Source organism: Scyliorhinus torazame, chromosome 15 (genome assembly GCF_047496885.1).
Source record: "Scyliorhinus torazame isolate Kashiwa2021f chromosome 15, sScyTor2.1, whole genome shotgun sequence".
NCBI classification, from domain to species: Eukaryota; Metazoa; Chordata; class Chondrichthyes; order Carcharhiniformes; family Scyliorhinidae; genus Scyliorhinus; species Scyliorhinus torazame.
The window spans coordinates 22,632,850-22,653,416 of record NC_092721.1 but is presented as its reverse complement, the minus strand read 5'-3'; the positions used below and the strand labels follow the sequence as shown (position 1 = coordinate 22,653,416).

General features: G+C 45.4%; 2 protein-coding genes across 3 annotated transcripts in view; one reads left to right on the top strand and one right to left on the bottom strand.

The window, feature by feature from the left end:
* commd6 (COMM domain containing 6) overlaps positions 1–20,567 on the top strand; it is a 138,988-nt gene that overhangs the window by 35,926 nt on the left and 82,495 nt on the right. The window lies entirely within an intron of this gene.
* Positions 1–20,567, bottom strand: part of uchl3 (ubiquitin carboxyl-terminal esterase L3 (ubiquitin thiolesterase)) — a 72,102-nt gene that overhangs the window by 4,396 nt on the left and 47,139 nt on the right. The window contains exons 5-7 of one of the 2 annotated variants that reach the window (XM_072476163.1): positions 14,355–14,430; positions 5,362–5,420; positions 3,946–4,506 (exon numbers count right to left, since the gene is read on the bottom strand). In XM_072476163.1, the coding sequence (XP_072332264.1) occupies positions 4,423–4,506; positions 5,362–5,420; positions 14,355–14,430 (219 nt within the window). In that variant the 3' untranslated portion in view covers positions 3,946–4,422. Of the gene's footprint in view, positions 1–3,945; positions 4,507–5,361; positions 5,421–14,354; positions 14,431–20,567 lie in introns of those variants that run through there. The other variant, XM_072476162.1, reaches the window with a different exon arrangement.

Sequence of the window (20,567 nt, the reverse complement as noted above, 5' to 3'; positions counted from 1 at the left end):
TGTACATAGCGGCCAACCTCCAATCCAGCTCCTGGAGGTTTACCTATGCTGCTGACAGTTACTGTAGCACACCGGCCCAGACTTTCCCAGAGCGGGAATACAGACTAAATGCCGATATTGAACAATTGGCCAACTACTGCAAGACATGGCACTGAAAACCGAGGGCCAGTGAAACAGTCTCCAGCACATGCCACCTACACAATGCCAGCGTTAAGAGGGAAGTGAACATCACACTGGATGGCCAGAGACTGAAGTATTATCCCCACCTCTGCTTAGCTAGGCATCACCTTTGACAGAACCCTCATACACAGAAATCAACTCATTAAGGCTAAAAATAATTAACATCCGAAAAAAAACCACTTCAATAATCTGGCCGGTACCTTATGGAGGTCACAGGTCAAGTCCCTAAGGATATCTGCTCTTGACATGAAGTACTCAACTTCAGAGTACTATGCCCTGGTATGGTAACAAACTGCCCAAACCAAACTTATGCATGTGCAACTCAATTCCACAATGTGCATCGTCACAGCCAAGTAACCTCCCCTAGCTCCCAGCCCTCAGCAAAATTGTCCCCGCCCAACAGGTAAGCTCCTGGAGAAGGTGCATTCCAACCCGAGCCGGCACTTACTCAATGACCTCCTCAATCCACTAGCAGCGCACTTTCCCTCATACCACCCTATATGGTTGAACCCATCACGCCGAGGAGTAACAGCTGAGGACCTCTGGCAGGAGGATTGAGGAGAAAACATCCATCAGAAACCATTTTCTCATTGTAGAGCCCACTGCTTGCCACCTGGCTTAGACCTCCCAGCAGCCCTGGGCCTTTTGATGCCTTTGCAGACTGGCCAAGGCCTCTGAGCAGCAATGCTATACCAGTGGGTCACCAAGACCATCCAGGCTGCAGTTGTGTACAGTCCAAACAATTACTCACATCGCCAAGGGGTATGCGCTGACTGAACTTAGGCGGGTTTAAAGGACTTCTCCTAGCCACTGCAAAGGTCTGTGACTGTGCACATGCTAAATAAATACATGAACATGACTAATGATGGGGCTTATACTGTGAGGTTCCAGACTCTTGACAGGTGACTGGCCAAAAATGCCGTGAGTGCCCCAGATGTGTCACACACCTCACTGGTCTCCACCTTCTAAGGCACTGTCGACTAACTTGTTAGGAATTTCTACCTCGGTCACCATTCCCAGTCTTCTTATACGCTCAGGGGTGAAGTCTCCGCAACACAGCAGCAGAAGCTGATGAGCCTGTCCGTTTTGCAAGCCTGCCGAATTGAGATCCCAGTGTTATGGCCATTGGTAAACACAACTAGCTACTTGGGAGTGATAAATGAGAGGTTGAGTGTTCTGGGATACACGTTCCCTTTCCCCTGTCCACACCCCCATTTGACATGGCTGTGCAACGTGGCAGGGGGGTCAATTGCACTAGCCTTCACGAACATCTCCAATGTTTTTAAAAAAAAAAAATTCCAATTAAGGGACAATTTAGTGTGACCAATCCTCCTAACCTGCACATCTTTGGGTTGTGGGGGTGAGACCCACGCAGACACGGGGAGAATGTGCAAACTCCACACAGACAGTGACCTGGGGCCAGGATCGAACCCCGGTCCTCAGTGCCGTGAGGAAGCAGTGCCAACCACTGTGGCACCGTGCCGCCCTCGAACATCTCCAATATACCCCAATTTTGCATAATAGCACATATCATTGACTCACAATAGTGACTGGAATACTGTCAGTTCCAACTCTGCACATTGTGAAGACATGTTCGGTAGCTGTAATATTTAAATCCAACTTGGTTCTCAAATACACTCTTCCTACGTATCTCCATCATTGCTCAGATAACACAATTGTAGTTCAGTGAGTTTACCCTCGCTCATATTTAGCTTTTGCAACAGGAGTTCCCCAATTCTACGTTGGTTCAGTCATTGATAGGATCAAGTAAATGAAAAACTGTCACATTTTTCATTAAACAATCATCAATAAAGGCACCATTTATAATCGCTAAGAAGCAAGGTGCAATACAACAGCTTGGATGCCATTTGTAATGATTTGAGGTGCTGTGAGACAGCAGCTTGCAGCACTTTCAACCTGGGAAAGAATTAACGGAACCTTTATTGCCAAAACAGAAGTTCAACATCTGTAGACGAGATTAGTGGGAACTGTGTCACTAAGGAGCATGTTGTGACTGTACAGAACATACCAGCCTTCACAACAACTCATTGTTGCACAACTGGAACATTAGCCAAGATACTGTTGAAACAGAACACGCAATAATCGGGTGTTTGGAAATTCCTCAGGTATCATTAATAAAATAATTACTATAATTCGTGCCTGGTTATATTATTTGTTTTTTAAAAAAAAAAGTTGCAGTTTCCACAGAGTTAGAAACTGGGCAGTTATGTTAAATTCATTGTCTAAATAAATAACCATTTGGTTCATCACGTGTGCCCACTCATTCCAATGCAGCGGCTGCTCTAGACGCTGCCCGTTTACTCCTGGAACCTAGAGGCGAGTGAATGAAAAGTCCAGGGGCTGCACTGCGGCGCAATGGTTAGCACTGCCGCCTCCCTCACAGCACCAAGGTCCCAGGTTCAATCCCGGCCCTGGGTCACTGTCCGTGTGGAGTTTGCACATTCTCCCCGTGTCTGCGTGGATTTCATCCCCACAACCCAAAAGATGTGCAGGGTAGGTGGATTGGCCACGTTAAATTGCCCCTTAATTGGAAAAAATAAATAGTTGGATACTCTAAATTTATTTTTAAAAAAAAATAAAAGTCCAGGAAATTAACCTAACCAATTCTGCCCAAGGTCGGACAATGCATGTTATGTCCAAAGATGCGCAGGTTAGGCGGATTGGGCATGCTAAATTGCCCCTTTGTGCCCAAAAGGTTAGGTAGGGTTACGGGGGTAGGGTGGAGGCGTGGGCTTAAGTAGGGTGCTCTTTCCAAGGGCCGGTGCAGACACGATGGGCCGTATGGCCACCTTCTACACTGCAGGGATTCTATGTTACTTGGGCGTGTGTGCGACTGACGGTGTGTAAAACTGCACGAGAAGACATTGGCCATGTGTCCCAAAGTCAGCGCGCCCTCACGCGATATTTCAGTCAGCTGGTGCAACTCAGAAGCGTGTACCAGCGATCAAGAAGTTTGGTGAGGATTTGATTGCTTTCGTTACAAAAAGAAACTAACGGAAGAGGTTTTTGAAATGCTGAGTGGTAGTAATAATTGCATGCAAGTTGTTTAGTTTAATGTGACAAAGAAATGTCAAAAATATAAAATGGTCAAGCCAGGCCCGCAAGTATAAGAAACTTTCTCTTTTATGGCATAGCTGTGACAACTTTGCCTTTAAATCAGAAGATTGCAAATTCAAGTCCCATTCCAGAATTTGAACGCAAAACTCTAGGCTGACACTACAGTGTTGTAGCAAGGGAGTGCTGTCTTTCGGAAGAAATGTTAAAACAAGGTCCCGATTGCTCTCTCAGACGGAGGTGAAATAGCCCCATGGTGTGATTTGAAGGCCTGGCCAATACTTATCCCCCAATCAATATCACAAAGGGCAGATTTATCTTGTGATTATCGCCTGTCTGCGGGAGCTTGCTGTGCGTAAATTGGTTGCTGAGTAACCAGCGTTAAAACAGTGGCTACACTTGAAACATCATTGGCTGTAAAGTACTGGGAACATCCCAAGGCCATGAGAAGTGCATAATAAATGCAAGTCTTTCTCCTTCGAATCAGAGGAAAAATTCTGATCCTTGCTCTTCCCAGAAAACCGGTGGATAATCAACACACCACTTTTGAAAACACTTGGATGTTTTGTAGGATAGATGAGAGAGCATCGGAACGTTTGAGTAACTTGCTGGACTGAATAGGTATATTCGACTCATTCTTTTCTGAAGAAATCATTTTAAAGATGGAAGAAACTCACCAGAAGGCACAAATACCAATACTTAATTTATTAAGCACATTTAGAAAGCAAGGAGCATCCAATTTTTACCTGCTCTTGCGTACAACTTTCCAGCTATCGCAAGATGTCCATTTATTTGCTCGTCAATGATTAAAGTACAGTTGCAGCTGGGGTGAACACGACAGCAAGAATTTCGCAACCCCTTCCCTCGGATGAGTTTCTACTGCTTTCAGTTAGTTTCTGGGAATGTGGGCTGGGGTAGGTTTCAGAAACCGAGGGCCCGCTGCAATCGGTGATAAAACACAAAGTACACACCAATGTACACTTTGCTCTCGGGCTTCTGGAGGGAGGGGCAACTGGACATGTTCCAGAATCAAATTAAGTCTTTACACGAGTTAAAACAGATCAAGACTATCACAAGCTCGGGTACTGGAGTAAAGCAACATCGCTGGAAGCCGATTCAAGTTTTCGGTCTTGCGGCTCCTTTTCAATCCTTCCAATGTGACGCCCTCTATGGCTTGTGAAGAGCCACCACGGTAAACCGTAATTCATCAGGATCACGCTGCATAAACTTCTTACAAATTTCTACTGCATCCTAGGGAGAGGCAGATTGAAAATCGCCAGAGGAAGAAATTTGAGATCTCGTGCAAAAGAAATAAAACCACAACATGCTCGGTGCAACAGCTGTTACCATCAGATTGGTTACAATTTCAGACGACATCCTGGCTCCCAAATTAAACTGTGGCAGTAATGGGCTCCAAAAGGCGTTGTTCAAATAAACTGTGATATAGATGGTCGTGATTTATTCTTTTTATTTATTTATTTATTCCTTTTTCTTTTAAATTTAGAGTACCCAATTCATTTTTTCCAATTAACGGGCAATTTAACGTGGCCAATCCACCTACCCTACACATCTTTGGGTTATGGGGGCGAAACCCACGCAGACACGGGGAGAATGTGCAAACTCCACACGGACAGTGACCCAGAGCCGGGATCGAACCTGGGACCTCGGCGCCTTGAGGCAGCAGTGCTAACCCACTGTGCCACCGTGCTGCCCTCGGTCGTGATTTATTCGGTTTCAGTTTGGCTCATGCACTCCAATTTGTTGATTGGGGACTGTTTGATTAAAAGAACAATCTAATGCAAGTTACTGATGGTCATTGAACACTTTATTACGAAAAAAACTCAATTCCTGGCTTGGGTCACTGTCTGTGCTGAGTCTGCACGTTCTCCCCGTGTCTGCGTGGGTTTCCTCCGGGTGCTCCGGTTTCCTCCCACAAGTCCCGAAAGATGAGCTGTTAGGTAATTTGGACATTCTGAATTCTCCCATGTGTACCCAAACAGGAATGTGGCGATTAGGGGCTTTTCACAGTAACTTCATTACAGTGTCAAGCCTATTTGTGACAATAAAGATTATTATATATTATTATTATGTGACCCCACTCCTTACCTCAAGAAAGTTATCAGCAGTGGTAGATCCGTGATTTATAGGGAATGGTTTGCGGCCATCTGTACAAGAGAAACCAAACAAAATGCAATTTATAGCAAATAATGCAACTTTAAAAAATAGTGCATTTTTTATACATAAAGGCAGACTATATAAAACCTTGCTATGCCCCCCTTGCTATCAGCAAGTACATTAAAACCAATGTAATTAACAGCTCAGGCATGCTCGAACAGAGTATCAATAACCGTCCAATCTGAAAGAAGATCCTTCCATTGGGTTACAAGGAAGTGGGTTCCTTGGAGCAGCAACATGAGGTGAGAGTAAGAGAACAATGAAATGTTCAATCTTTTATGCTCATTCCAGCAAATGTATCATCCTGTATGCAACCGACTAGGATTATTCACAAAAGTCAGCAAATGGTTTCAACATGAGCGACATAGAACATAGAACAATACGGCGCAGTACAGGCCCTTCGGCCCACGATGTTGCACCGAAACAAAAGCCATCTAACCTACACTATGCCATTATCATCCATATGTTTATCCAATAAACTTTTAAATGCCCTCAATGTTGGCGAGTTCACTACTGTAGCAGGTAGGGCATTCCACGGCCTCACTACTCTTTGCGTAAAGAACCTACCTCTGACCTCTGTCCTATATCTATTACCCCTCAGTTTAAAGTTATGTCCCCTCGTGCCAGCCATATCCATCCGCGGGAGAAGGCTCTCACTGTCCACCCTATCCAACCCCCTGATCATTTTGTATGCCTCTATTAAGTCTCCTCTTAACCTTCTTCTCTCCAACGAAAACAACCTCAAGTCCGTCAGCCTTTCCTCATAAGATTTTCCCTCCATACCAGGCAACATCCTGGTAAATCTCCTCTGCACCCGCTCCAAAGCCTCCACGTCCTTCCTATAATGCGGTGACCAGAACTGTACGCAATACTCCAAATGCGGCCGTACCAGAGTTCTGTACAGCTGCAACATGACCTCCCGACTCCGGAACTCAATCCCTCTACCAATAAAGGCCAACACTCCATAGGCCTTCTTCACAACCCTATCAACCTGGGTGGCAACTTTCAGGGATCTATGAACATGGACACCTAGATCCCTCTGCTCATCCACACTTTCAAGAACTTTACCATTAGCCAAATATTCCGCATTCCTGTTATTCCTTCCAAAGTGAATCACCTCACACTTCTCTACATTAAACTCCATTTGCCACCTCTCAGCCCAGCTCTGCAGCTTATCTATATCCCTCTGTAACCTGCTACATCCTTCCACACTATCGACAACACCACCGACTTTAGTATCGTCTGCAAATTTACTCACCCACCCTTCTGCGCCTTCCTCTAGGTCATTGATAAAAATGACAAACAGCAACGGCCCCAGAACAGATCCTTGTGGTACTCCACTTGTGACTGTACTCCATTCTGAACATTTCCCATCAACCACCACCCTCTGTCTTCTTTCAGCTAGCCAATTTCTGATCCACATCTCTAAATCACCCTCAATCCCCAGCCTCCGTATTTTTTGCAATAGCCTACCGTGGGGAACCTTATCAAACGCTTTGCTGAAATCCATATACACCACATCAACTGCTCTACCCTCGTCTACCTGTTCAGTCACCTTCTCAAAGAACTCAATAAGGTTTGTGAGGCATGACCTACCCTTCACAAAGCCATGCTGACTATCCCTGATCATATTATTCCTATCTAGATGATTATAAATCTTGTCCCTTATAATCCCCTCCAAGACTTTACCCACTACAGACGTGAGGCTCACCGGTCTATAGTTGCCGGGGTTGTCTCTGCTCCCCTTTTTGAACAAAGGGACCACATTTGCTGTCCTCCAGTCCTCTGGCACTATTCCTGTAGCCAATGATGACATAAAAATCAAAGCCAAAGGTCCAGCAATCTCTTCCCTGGCCTCCCATAGAATCCTAGGATAAATCCCATCAGGTCCCGGGGACTTATCTATTTTCAGCCTGTCCAGAATTGCCAACACCTCTTCCCTACGTACCTCAATGCCATCTATTCTATTAGCCTGGGGCTCAGCATTCTCCTCCACAACATTATCTTTTTCCTGAGTGAATACTGACGAAAAATATTCATTTAGTATCTCGCCTATCTCTTCAGACTCCACACACAATTTCCCATCCCTGTCCTTGACTGGTCCTACTCTTTCCCTAGTCATTCGCTTATTCCTGACATACCTATAGAAAGCTTTTGGGTTTTCCTTGATCCTTCCTGCCAAATACTTCTCATGTCCCCTCCTTGCTCGTCTTAGCTCTCTCTTTAGATCCTTCCTCGCTACCTTGTAACTATCCATCGGCCCAACCGAAACTTCACACTTCATCTTCACATAGGCCTTCTTCTTCCTCTTAACAAGAGATTCCACTTCCTTGGTAAACCACGGTTCCCTCGCTCGACGCCTTCCTCCCTGTCTGACCGGTACATACTTATCAAGAACACGCAGTAGCTGATCCTTGAACAAGCCCCACTTATCCAGTGTGCCCAACACTTGCAGCCTACTTCTCCACCTTATCCCCCCCAAGTCACGTCTAATGGCATCATAATTGCCCTTCCCCCAGCTATAACTCTTGCCCTGCGGTGTATACTTATCGCTTTCCATCATTAACGTAAACGTCACCGAATTGTGGTCACTGTCCCCAAAGTGCTCTCCTACCTCCAAATCCAACACCTGGCCTGGTTCATTACCCAAAACCAAATCCAACGTGGCCTCGCCTCTTGTTGGCCTGTCAACATATTGTTTCAGGAAACCCTCCTGCACACACTGTACAAAAAACGACCCATCTATTGTACTCGAACCAAATATTTTCCAGTCAATATTTGGAAAGTTAAAGTCTCCCATAATAACTACCCTGTTACTTTCGCTCATATCCAGAATCATCTTCGCCATCCTTTCCTCTACATCCCTAGAACTATTAGGAGGCCTATAAAAAACTCCCAACAGGGTGACCTCTCCTTTCCTGTTTCTAACTTCCGCCAATACTACCTCGGAAGAGTCCCCATCTAGCATCCTCTCCGCCACCGTAATACTGCTCTTGACTAGCAGCGCCACACCGCCCCCTCTTTTGCCTCCTTCTCTGAGCTTACTAAAACACCTAAACCCCGGAACCTGCAACATCCATTCCTGTCCCTGCTCTATCCATGTCTCCGAAATGGCCACAACATCGAAGTCCCAGGTACCAACCCACGCTGCCAGTTCCCCTACCTTGTTTCGTATACTCCTGGCATTGAAGTAGACACACTTCAAACCACCTACCTGAACGCTGGCCCCCTCCTGCGACGTCAAATCTGTGCTCCTGACCTCTATACTCTCATTCTCCCTTACCCCAAAACTACAATCCAGGTTCCCATGCCCCTGCTGCATTAGTTTAAACCCCCCCAAAGAGCACTAACAAATCTCCCCCCCAGGATATTTGTGCCCCTCAGGTTCAGATGTAGACCATCCTGTCTGTAGAGGTCCCACCTTCCCCAGAAAGAGCCCCAGTTATCCAAAAATCTGAAACCCTCCCGCCTGCACCATCCCTGTAGCCACGTGTTTAAATGCTCTCTCTCCCTATTCCTAATCTCACTATCACGTGGCACGGGCAACAACTCAGAGATAACAACTCTGTTTGTTCTAGTTCTGAGCTTCCATCCTAGCTCCCTGAAAGCCTGCCTGACATCCTTGTCCCCTTTCCTACCTATGTCGTTGGTGCCAATGTGGACCACGACTTGGGGCTGCTCCCCCTCCCCCTAAGGACCCGGAAAACACGATCCGAGACATCACGTACCCTTGCACCTGGGAGGCAACATACCAAACGTGAGTCTCTCACGCTCCCACAAAATCTCCTATCTGTGCCCCTGACTATAGAGTCCCCAATTATCAAGCACTGTGGCTTCACTTGTGGATCTCGAATCAGTATTGTTTGGTTGAGTCAGCACCATTCCAGTGGTGCTTCTCCGAGCAAACATGTATCCTGGGCTCACCTCCCAAGATTTCATATGATTAAAAGTCACCAATAAGATAAAGGCAAGATCAGCTCCGATGTGACGCCCCACGATTCACACGCGAACAAGGACGAGTCGAACAATGCATCTGTGGAATAATATCGCAGCTGAACTCAAGTACTGACTTGGGGAGGGACAAACTTCATTTCATTAGATGACTTACCTACTTGTTGAATAAATTCAGACAACCAGGGGGAAAGGACCACACCTCCAGAAGGTATCTTCAAATTTTGGTGATCCATAGCATTAAACCAATCTGCTGCTCCACAACAGAGTACCACAATTTACTTAATTAAGATAGGACTTCCACACAGAGAGTGGAAAGAAAGCTAAGGTCACCTGAGCTTTGATCCATTCAGAAAGATCAGTACAAGCCACAGCCTCTCAATGGGCTATCTTTATATACCCTGGGGAAAAGAAAACTGGTTTTGCCAAGATGGGAGAACATTAATCGTACATAAAAGAAACGTATTGTTCTGGAGTGCTTGCGGACATTCTGGATGTAATAAGTTACTATATAAACACATGTTCTTTCTTGAGAAAGCAAAGGAACCAAATGATACAGGCGACCCAAGTGAACAAAAGGAAGCTTTTCCAGATAGTAAGGCTACTGTACTTTAAGCAAAGAAACCATTGGTACCTTTTGCATGTTTTATGAGACAATATAATAGCACACCAAATAATAACTTTTAATTCTTGCATCCAATTCACCACCTGAATTTTCTCAGATTTTATTAGTGCTAAATAATGCAGTTTTGATGACTATCAAATCATTGATTGTTGCCTGGTGACATTGGAGGACGGTGTCAATAAACAGTCACATCTGGATAATGGAAAATCGTGCAAGTCTTACGAGAGTTTAAGAGATGCACTCTCAGTCCCTATAATTCAAAGTAATAAACGTTTTGCCATTACATGAAATAATAAATCATTTACCACACCGCTCCCGAACCAGGAAATTATGCTGCCTAAAAATTTAGAGTACCCAATTCATTTTTTCCAATTACGCGGCAATTTAGCATGGCCAATTCACCTACCCTGCATATCTTTGGGTTGTGGGGGCGAAACCCATGCAAACACAGGAGGATGTGCAAACTCCACACGGACAGTGACCCAGAGCTGGGATCGAACCTGGGACCATGGCGCCGTGAGGCAGCAGTGCTAACCACTGAGCCACCACGTTGCCCCAAATCAGTTGGTACTTTAAAAAAAATTACCGCCACAAAGGATAGTGGAAACGTGCCCCAAAAGGAGTAAATATTTTTATTAGGTAATGTGTATAGATCAAAAAGGAAGCTGAATGAAGTTGAAATATAGATTGTCCATTAACCTCCGTACGTAACCTACTCCTATATTCTCCAGTCAGTTGTTCTCCACTAGGATTACACCAGCGCAACTAAAATTGGCATTGGATCATTGAAGGAAAGAAAATCCACTTCGCTTCTTATCAAACGACTGCTCTGTTGGAAGGTCACCTGTCTCTCCATCACATACCCCCTCCAGCCATTCAACTGGTTTGTAGACAATGACGGCTCGGACATGGAAAATAACCACGTGGGTGTCCCCACTAGGTGACGCAGCCTTGGACCTCAGTTCAAGAGCTAGCACCTACAGGCAGAGGATGTGGAGGGGGAAAACTCAACCCCCCCCAACCCAAAAAAAACATCACCTGCGGGAGGAATTGAGCTCTGGCTCAAAAAACAGCAAACAAGCCATCATAATTCCGGGCAGCTACGTTTAAAAGGAAAAAGGTCAAAAGGTGATGTTTCTTTCGGAAGAGCAACTCAACACTATTTTTCAAAGTTGTTCAGAAATTTGTATTGCAGGTTCCTCATAAAACAAAGGCAGTAAAACCGAGCAAACAACTTCTGTTGGCACGGAAATGACAGAGGTTTCAATGACCCAGCAAGGAATTCAAGCCTGCTGTAACAAAACAAAGATGCCCAGCTAACAAGTTCAGCAATTGAAACAAAGGTCATATAATGTGTCAAATTGTAAGAATGCGTCACACTGGTGATGTAATTGTTGGCGATGCAAATGCTCAGGTCAGGGGCTTGTAGTGGCTGCGAACTGGATAAAGCAGGCCATCAGTTTACAAAGCTATGAAGTATAAAGAGAGCGCACAACATCCTCTAATTTCTGAAAGGACGATGTTTGCATTGGCGGGAAAGGGAAAGAGGAGAGCAAGGCGGAGGGGAGAGTGAGGAAAGAATGGAGGAAAGAGGAGAGAGGAGAAAAGGAACGGGATGAGGAGAGAGATTAAAGTAAGAGGAGGAAGAGAAAAGAAAGAGGGGAGGGGGGGGGGGAAAAATAGGAGGTAAAGAAAAAAAGTGGGAGAGGACCTGCAATACAAATTTCTGAACAACTTTGAAAAATAGTATTGAGTTGCTCTTCCGAAAGAAACATCACCTTTTGACCTTTTTCCTTTTAAACGTAAACCAAAAGGAAGGGCTTGGGGAGAGGGGGGGGGGGGGGGGGGGGGGGGGGAGGAGAGGAGAAGAAAAAATAAACCAGGAGGGGAGGGAGAAGGAGTAATGAAAAGGAGGGAAAGAAGGAAAGGAGAAGAAGGGGCGGAAGGGAAAGAAAAGCTATGGAGGGTGGGAAAGAAGGGAGAGAGGGAAGTGAAAAACAAGTGACACAAGAAAAATAAATAAACTGAGGAAGTTTAAAAATGCTTCGGTCAAATAATTAAACCCTCTAAATATTGTATCATAGGAAACAACGTGGAGAAGGTAAAAAATGGTGAATTCAACGGAACAGACTCATCAGAAATTGGTCGAAGTTGTGAAGTGGCTGCTTTGTTTGACCAAGCTTGAAAATGAACAACTTGGTTGAGTACAAAAGAACTTCGACTAATTTACTTAACCTGTTCAAATAGGATGAGCTGCCAAAAACACAAACTAATAAAGAAGGCTGAATCTCACCACATTCTTATTCCCAAGGCTTGGTTCCCAAAGAATTTATAATGGAGACGCCCAACCCTTGTGGTCACTACCAGCTTTAAGCACATTCATCATCTGGGTACGTGAACCGTTCCAACAATTAGCTTAAGGGTTTTTTTTTCTCCTTTTTTGGGGGGGGGGGGGCTGAGAAGTATGTCGTCAACCTGCATTGGATTCTTCTTTTAGAATCAACGCAAAATGTGAACAGATTCCTCGGGTTGAGTTTCCAACAGGGTTGGCAACTTGTGAGGTACAAGGGAGGTTAGATCCACCCCCCCCCCCACACCGACACTCGACAACGTGGTGCTTCATCTCGCAGTTTGCAAATGTTCACCTTGTAGAGATTGGGTCCATTGGAGTTGACGTCCTTGGGTTGCGCCTTTACATGGGCAGCTATCAGGCGAGAAGCTCCAAGAACAGGACACCACCCACAAGAAAGCAAGGTAGACAGGCATAAACCACGGATACCATTGTGAACTCCACATTTCTCAGGCACTGCTAGCAGTAGTAATGGGGCGATCAATCTTCCATTTCGAAATGGTTTCTGGACAATCCGAGGATTGGCAACCCCATATTCAGATACCTGGCACCAAATTAATTTGATTCCACAAACCCATCTTTTCCACTGCTGTTGTAAATTGTAAACATATTGTACAAATTGACCGTTGCAGATTTGCCAACCTTTCAGGGGGAAGAGCATAACGGAACGAAGGAGTAATCTGATCACAAAAAGATATAGAATAGAGGGAGGCCATTCAGTCCATTGTGCCTATACTAGCTTGTTGAAGGAGCTGACTAATTAGACCCACTGCACTGCTCTATCCCCATAGCCCAGAGTATGTTTCCACTTCGAACACATTTCCAGTTCCGTTTTGAATGTTATTATTGAATCCGGTCCCACCAACATTTCAGACAGCTCATTCCAGATCGCCATGTATTCACCGCATGTAAAAATAAAATCTTGTCTCTGGTTCTTTGCCAATTTCTTTAATGCTGTGGCCTCTGCTGACTGGCTCTCGTGCCACCGCTCCCAATTTCTCGACATTTACTCGATCAAAACCCTTGTGTTTTGAACACTTTGACTAAGTCTTCCCTGCCCTAAGGGAAGCAACACCAGTTTTTTCCCCAGTCTCTCCTCCATGCAGCTGAAGCCCCTTCTCCCTGGTAATATTCCAATAACTCTCCTCTGCACCATGGGCATTCCTAAAGTGCGTCCATTTGAAGCAAATGAACAGCAAGCACATAATAAATGAATGTACTCAGACTTCAATTCACTGAAAGACAACTTTCTAAGTGTTACTGGCACAACCTGGCAAGCAACTAGGAGTCTCTTTTAAATAATTTCTTTCAATTCCAGGCTGGCACAGTGGTAGCACTGCTGTCTCACATCGCCAGGGCCCCGGATTCTATTCCGGCCTTGGGTGACTGTCTGTGTGAAGTTTGCACTTTCTCCCCGTATCTGCGTGGGTTTCCTCCCACAGTCCAAAGATGTGGAGGTTAAGCGGATTGGCCGTGCTAAATTGCCCCGTAATGTCGGTTACTGAGATAGGGCAGGGGAGTGGGCTTCAGAGAGTCGGTGCAGACTCAATGGGCCGAATGGCCTCCATCTGCACTAGGGATTCTGTGATCCCTTTAATGGGAAGGGGGAGGCAGGGAATTATAAGGTGACTTATAGACAAGTATGTGTATGAATGATTATTAAAGCATTACAATCTTGCATTTATTTTCCACCCAACCAAACCGTAGGAGGATATGGTGGCATGGTAGGAATGTCACTGGACTAGTAACCCAGAGGCTTGGAGGAGCATGGGCCCAAATCCCACCATAACATCTTGAAGAACTTAAGTTTAAATCTGCCATCTATACCCAGTCTGGCCGACATGTGACCCCCAACCTGCGGCAGTGTGGGTTGACTCTTAGTCACCCTTTCAAATGGCCACTCGGTTCAAGTGTAATTAGGAACGGGCAACAACAACTGCTGGCACTGCCGGTGAACCCACATCTAGTGAAAGAATTATAAAAGAAAGATTCACTTACCCAGTTCATACAGATATCCATCAACATTTACAAAGGTTATAAAATGCAAGTCTACTTTCTCGTCTAAGCTTGGTGCCTGAAAGAGAACAGACAGCGTCGGTACAACATTTGAATTACGTCTTTGTCATCAAAACTACCTTAATGTTACATAAAACACAAAGCCAGAGTACCTTGCAGCTTTCAAAATATTTATTCCATCAGGAGTAAGACAACTTAAAAGAATTAGCATCTTAAAGAAAAAGAAAAGTGCAGGTGTCTTGCCGAAGTTCTTTGATCAGAGTTAGTGAATAGATATGAAGCAACAACATCAAAAGCGTGGATTTTCAGTAGGCTTCTGATATGGTTCCATGCGACAGTGCAGGAGTAGATCAGTCTTGCTACAACTCTTACTAATAGCACTGTGGGTGTACCTACAACTGCAGTGCCTCACAGAAGGTGACTCACCATCACCACCACCACCTGAGGGGTGATTAGGGAGGGACAGCAAAGGCCCATAAAATAATAGATTTAAAATAAAAAATGTCTAGAGGGGCTTTGGCGGGACCACACCTGGAGTATGGTGGACAGTTTAGGTCTTTTTAATTAAGGAAGAATACACCTTCGAGGGAATGCAACAGACGTTCAATAACGGGCAGCACGGTAGAATTGTGGATAGCACAATTGCTTCACAACTCCAGGGTCCCAGGTTCGATTCCGGCTTGGGTCACTGTCTGTGCGGAGTCTGCACATCCTCCCTGTGTGTGCGTGGGTTTCCTCCGGGTGCTCCGGTTTCCTCCCACAGTCCAAAGATGTGCAGGTTAGGTGGATTGGCCATGATAAATTGCCCTTAGTGTCCAAAATTGCCCTTGGTGTTGGGTGGGGTTGCTGGGTTGTGGGGATGGGGTGGAGGTGTCGACCTTGGGTAGGGTGCTCTTTCCAAGAGCCGGTGCAGACTCGATGGGCCGAATGGCCTCCTTCTGCACTGTAAATTGTATGATAAATTAACTCCTGGGATGAGAGGGCCAGCCCATGAGGAGAATGGGCCTACAAACTTTGGAGTCGAGAGGAATACGAGGAGCGGGTGGTGGGAGCCTCGAACTCGCTGCCGGGGGAGGTAATGGAAGCTGATACGATAATGACTTTTAAGGGGCGTCTTGACAAATACATGAATAGGATGCGAATAGAGGGATGTGATCCCTGGAAGGGTAGCGGGTTTAAGTTCAGACAGGCAGCATGGTCGGTGCAGGCTTGGAAGGCCAAAGGGCCTGTTCCTGTGCTGTATTGTTCTTTAAGAGCTCATTGAAATGGATAAGATGACAGATGTGGAGAGGTTATTTCCCAGGCTGGAGGGTCTGGAATTTGGGGTCACAAGTCTCCAGAGAAGGGGTTGACCATTTAGCTCCCTGAAAATTTAGGGCTAAAATGATGAGAAACTGCTTCACTCAGAGGGTTGTGAACCTTTGGAATTCTCGATCCTATGGAGCTCTGGAGTTACTGAATACATTCAAGACTGAGATCGATAGATTTTTGGGCAAATGGAATCACAAGAATTTGGGGGTTTCGGTGGAAAGCGCTGTGAAAGGAGTTCAATCATGGTCCTATTGAATAGTGGAACGGGCGCAAGGGATCTAGTCCTGGTCCTGTCTGTGATGTTCTTATGTATGAGATTACTAGGTAAAATTAAGATGCATGGAATTGGAGGCGACCTTGTGGCATGGAGATAAAATGTCTGAGTGGTTATGTGACTGAATTGGGGTAAAGAAGATATTTTATGATCGGTAGGGTGCAGCACAGCATCCTCTACAGGGTATCTGGGGCCCCTATGGACCGAACGTCTCCATAACCAATCAGACTGAAAGGCTGTTAATAGACAGCAGAGTCTGAAGCAGGAGGGTAGATTAGAATATTGAACGTAATGCTAAATTAGGTTCAGAAATCGCAATAAAAAAGGGAAAAGAAGGATTGGATTAAGAGAGAAAAACCAAAAGGGCAGAAATTAAAAAGTATATTAAACGTTCCATCTCCGACAATTAAAAAGCTGAAGGAATTAGACGTGATGCCTGTGGAAGGCAATTTTCAATGCCAGAGAGGCTGTCTGGAGGTAATTAGGACATTGTTATAAGGGTACTTAGAAAACTCTAACATTCAGCGCCGAGGTTAATCACAGCAACAATGCCAGCACAGTAACCTCACAATGCATCTTAAAGAAGAGCCGGAAGCCGAGATGGAATTTCCAGGCAGTTAATGGTGGAATGGTGAAATGGCAGACAGCAACCTCTGGATGTTTTGCATTTCCCTGAGCATCTGGCCTCACTCTGTGCGACCTGCGGCGTGTGAATAGTAGGGAGAGCCATTAGCCTCACTGTTACATTTGCAGTAAATTCTGGCCCAGTTTGTTCAACAAAGTCTCGAAATGTAAAGGTAAAATTTCAGTTCTTACCCTTAACCTTTATAAATTCTTATCGGAGGGCAATATCCTGTCTGGGTTTTGGGAAGACCCACTGTTATGGGCGAGGCGTTTTCAGAACCCAAAAAAGTATCATGGAGTTCAACCAACCCCCCTTTAATGTATTTGTTGCTTTTCCTAGCACACGGCGTGTTCCCTAGGTGTGGGATTACAATTATGGACACGTGGGTTTTTAAACACAATTATTCCATGAACTCAACTTAACATCTTAAATAAACATTGGATCTCTTAACACCCCTTACTTCAAAGATAACTCCGAAAATATTACAACAGTAAATAATTCCTCAAAATGTTCCTTCAAACTTCCAAGAGACTTAACACCTTTAAACAGAATCACATCAGGTTAAAGGCTTTCCTATTACGAGGTTAAATCACCCAAATGATCCAGAGATAGTCTTTCATGGCAGAGATCACAGCAAATCCAGCTCACTGCAAACACAGACACTCCCCAAGCTCTTTTCCTCCAAACTGAAACTTCAAAATGGCTGAACTGCTCAGCTCCACCCACTCTCTGACATCACTGTTTTCTTAAAGGTACATTGCTTAAACATCCATGTCTTAAAGGTACTCTCACATGACACCCACCGACCGAGAATTCTGAGACACATGTCATACACTTAAGGGAAAACTGGATAAGTACATTTGGGAGAAAAGAGCCTCACATCGTTTTCCACCTCTGATGAAAGGTCATCAATCTGAAATGTTCATCGTGTTTTTCCTCCACCAATGTTGCCTCACCTGCTGAGTATTTACAGCATTTTCCGTTTTTATTTGAGACTTACATCATGCGTAGCAGTTTGCTTTTGTATTAACGAATTGAAAGGATATGTTGATATATGAGAGATGAAGTAAGATGGGAGGAAGCTTCAGTGAAGTATAAACACTGACGTGGCCATATTGAGCCAAATCGCCTGTTTGTGCTGTAAAAATCTTTGCTATGATAGGACTGGGATTCAAACAAAAACTGATTACAAAAGAGCTCTTTTTGGAAAAGGCAGCAATGCCGAGATGTGTTCTCGCGGAAAATGTCATGTGATTTGCAGCATTGTTACTAGAATATAGGATTTGTATCTTAACGCCATCGGTTTTTCTTCATGTGACCTCACTAAACTTCCAAAAGCAGCGTGTTAAACATATTAAGCAACAAGTCTGATTGGGCAAAAGAGCATGCAATTACTGCACGCACACACCTGGGGGGTCTTTATTTCAAATCAGTGGTTTGAAAGTAATAACTTGTATCGTGCCAAAAAACTGACATGCCTGCTACCCAGAGAAAGAAATACGTATCGAGACCAAAACCTATGACTAGCAATGTCATTGAATTAGCTAACACATGCATGCCACTTGCATGGTTCGAGGTGACGAGAACTCAGGAACGTGACCCGAGGGTGAGTCACGGACGGATTTTGGGAGGGTCGGGGAATGATCGGTTGTGGCGTTCCCGATCGCGGGATGAAGTCCCCAACAGCTTTTAAGAATGCCGTCCACGGGCAGTCCGCGATTGGTTGCGGTGTTTGAGGGGGTTGGGTGGCGTAAGGCTGGGCTGTGTGCTGGTCACCACGCGCGCGGGCGTGTGGGGACAGGGGCTGACTGACTGATGCTAACAGTGGTGGTCCCAGCTTGGAGTTCCGCTACTACGTTTGTTCTCTGCGCGCTGCTTGGCTCATTCCCTGCCACCGATCGACAATATGCGACCTGTGGCTCCGTGGTCAAGCTGTTCAACGGCCTCTTGCACACCCACGACGTGAAGTACCGGCCGGGAGGTGGTCAGCCGTCGGTGACTGGGTGGATGCAGTTACTGGACAGTGAGAGAGAAGCCAGGCCAGGTTTGTCGGCGAGGAATACCGATCAAACGAGGTCAGTCAATACGGCGGACACATATCAGCACGGGAAGAAACCTACAGTCATCACTTTATGTTGCCGGTCTCTGGAAACCAGGTGCTTTTGGTGAGAATGGAGAAGGAGATGACTTGGATGTTTGGATAGTGCAATGCAGTGGAACCAGAAAGAAATATTGCGACATTGTGTGTGTTTGACAAGTTACTTCATCTCATCTAAAGTTTGTAAAGTAAAAACAAGACTGTACTTTTTTCTAAACTTGTTTACATTTCTAAAGAAATGGGAATATATTTAAAACAATGTTTGTGTGTAAATGTAAAGAAGCGCATGTTCAACTGAAATTGTTTTAATTTACTGTAGTAAAAAGTCACAAACTTCAAAAAATAAACTGGAAAAAAGGTTTCAAAGAAAAAAAAGAATGCCGTCCGCGACCGGCCTTTAATTATGAACGATGGAGTCTTTCCGCCAGAGGCAGTGAGAAGGTCATGCATCCGGCACGTACACTGACAGCACACGCCCTGTACATCCGTGCTTTGTGCGCAAAACCATGGAGGAGAGATTCCTCCATTTTGTAGCTGCCAGCAAGCAAGCAACAGGACTGTGTGAAGAACTGAAGATGGATTAATTTGTATTAAGGAAGAGAGGGTCCTATGGCAGCGGAAGGTGGCTGTATAAAAGCAAACATTTTTTAACTAGCTGGATTAACCTCTTATTGTGAGGAGGCAGATCACTTCAAAAATCCTTATGTTACGAGCAACACTTTTCGGAGAAATTGCTTCCAATACATACACTTGTGCCTTTTCTCACCCTGCGGCTGATTGAACTTGAGGTGGGCACACCACCAAGGAACACGATATCCATATGGATTGTTCCAGTGGGCAAATCCTTATTTGTGAGGAGTACAGATTCTACTGTTCCCAGAGTTGCCCCCCCCGCCCCCCCCCCACCACCACCACCCTCCCCCTCTCCCACTGTACATCAGCTCCAAGGAAATTCCAGTGCAGGAATCCGGAGATCCATTGGAATGCTCCGTCTGCTGCCCTGAGCGATTCAGCAGAGACAGCTCACACTTGCATTGTAAAGCAACACCAGTGATGCATTAAGCCACGCAGAGGGCCCTTGAGCAGTAATTTAAAAACCCATAGCAGCTACATAGATAACATTCCTTGTGTACGGTAATGTTTTTGTTTCCTTTATTGTACTTGCATCTGGAAGAGAAAAAAAAGAGTTTCCTAATTTAAGTGCTGAAAGGAGACATTCCACTGGAATGCCTCGAGAGTTAAGGCACCGTCTTCATGTCTGGGACCCGGGCTGAACCTCAACATTCCTTCAACACTTAAGTGGTTTCTTTGGTAGCCTCACCGACATTTTCAGACAGGCACACCCAAGACCCCCCACAGTTGCAAAGATGACCTAATCACGCCTCCATCCCATTTCTTGCCTCTGCTCCTACTTCAGCTCATCAACTGCTGTAACCCATCTGCACCCGCCTCCGGCCTCTGCACTCAGCTATTCCAAGGCGTTCCAGGCCAGAATCCCACTTCCTACCAACGTCGGCACACCAGAGCCCATCTGCTTTTCTTCCACCGCCCATCAAGTCCCACCCAGCCTGTTCCTCACTGACGTGCACAGGTTTCAAGCCCAGCCCAGCACCCAGAATTTAAAATTCTCATCCTTGTCCCACTGTCTCCCTCCGCTCCCATCTCTGTAGCCTCCCGGAACAGTCCAACCCCTCCACATTTTCCTTTCCTCCCGCTCAGGCATCATGCACACCTTCCCTTCACCAGGTTAATGGAAACGATATGTCTTCAACTGCCAGGGGTCCAGTCTCTGAAATTCCTTGTTGAAACCTACCTAGCCCTTAAAATCCGCATTTTTGACCACTACTCCCGCTGTCTCGTTCTGTGGTTCATTTATTTTGAATGCAC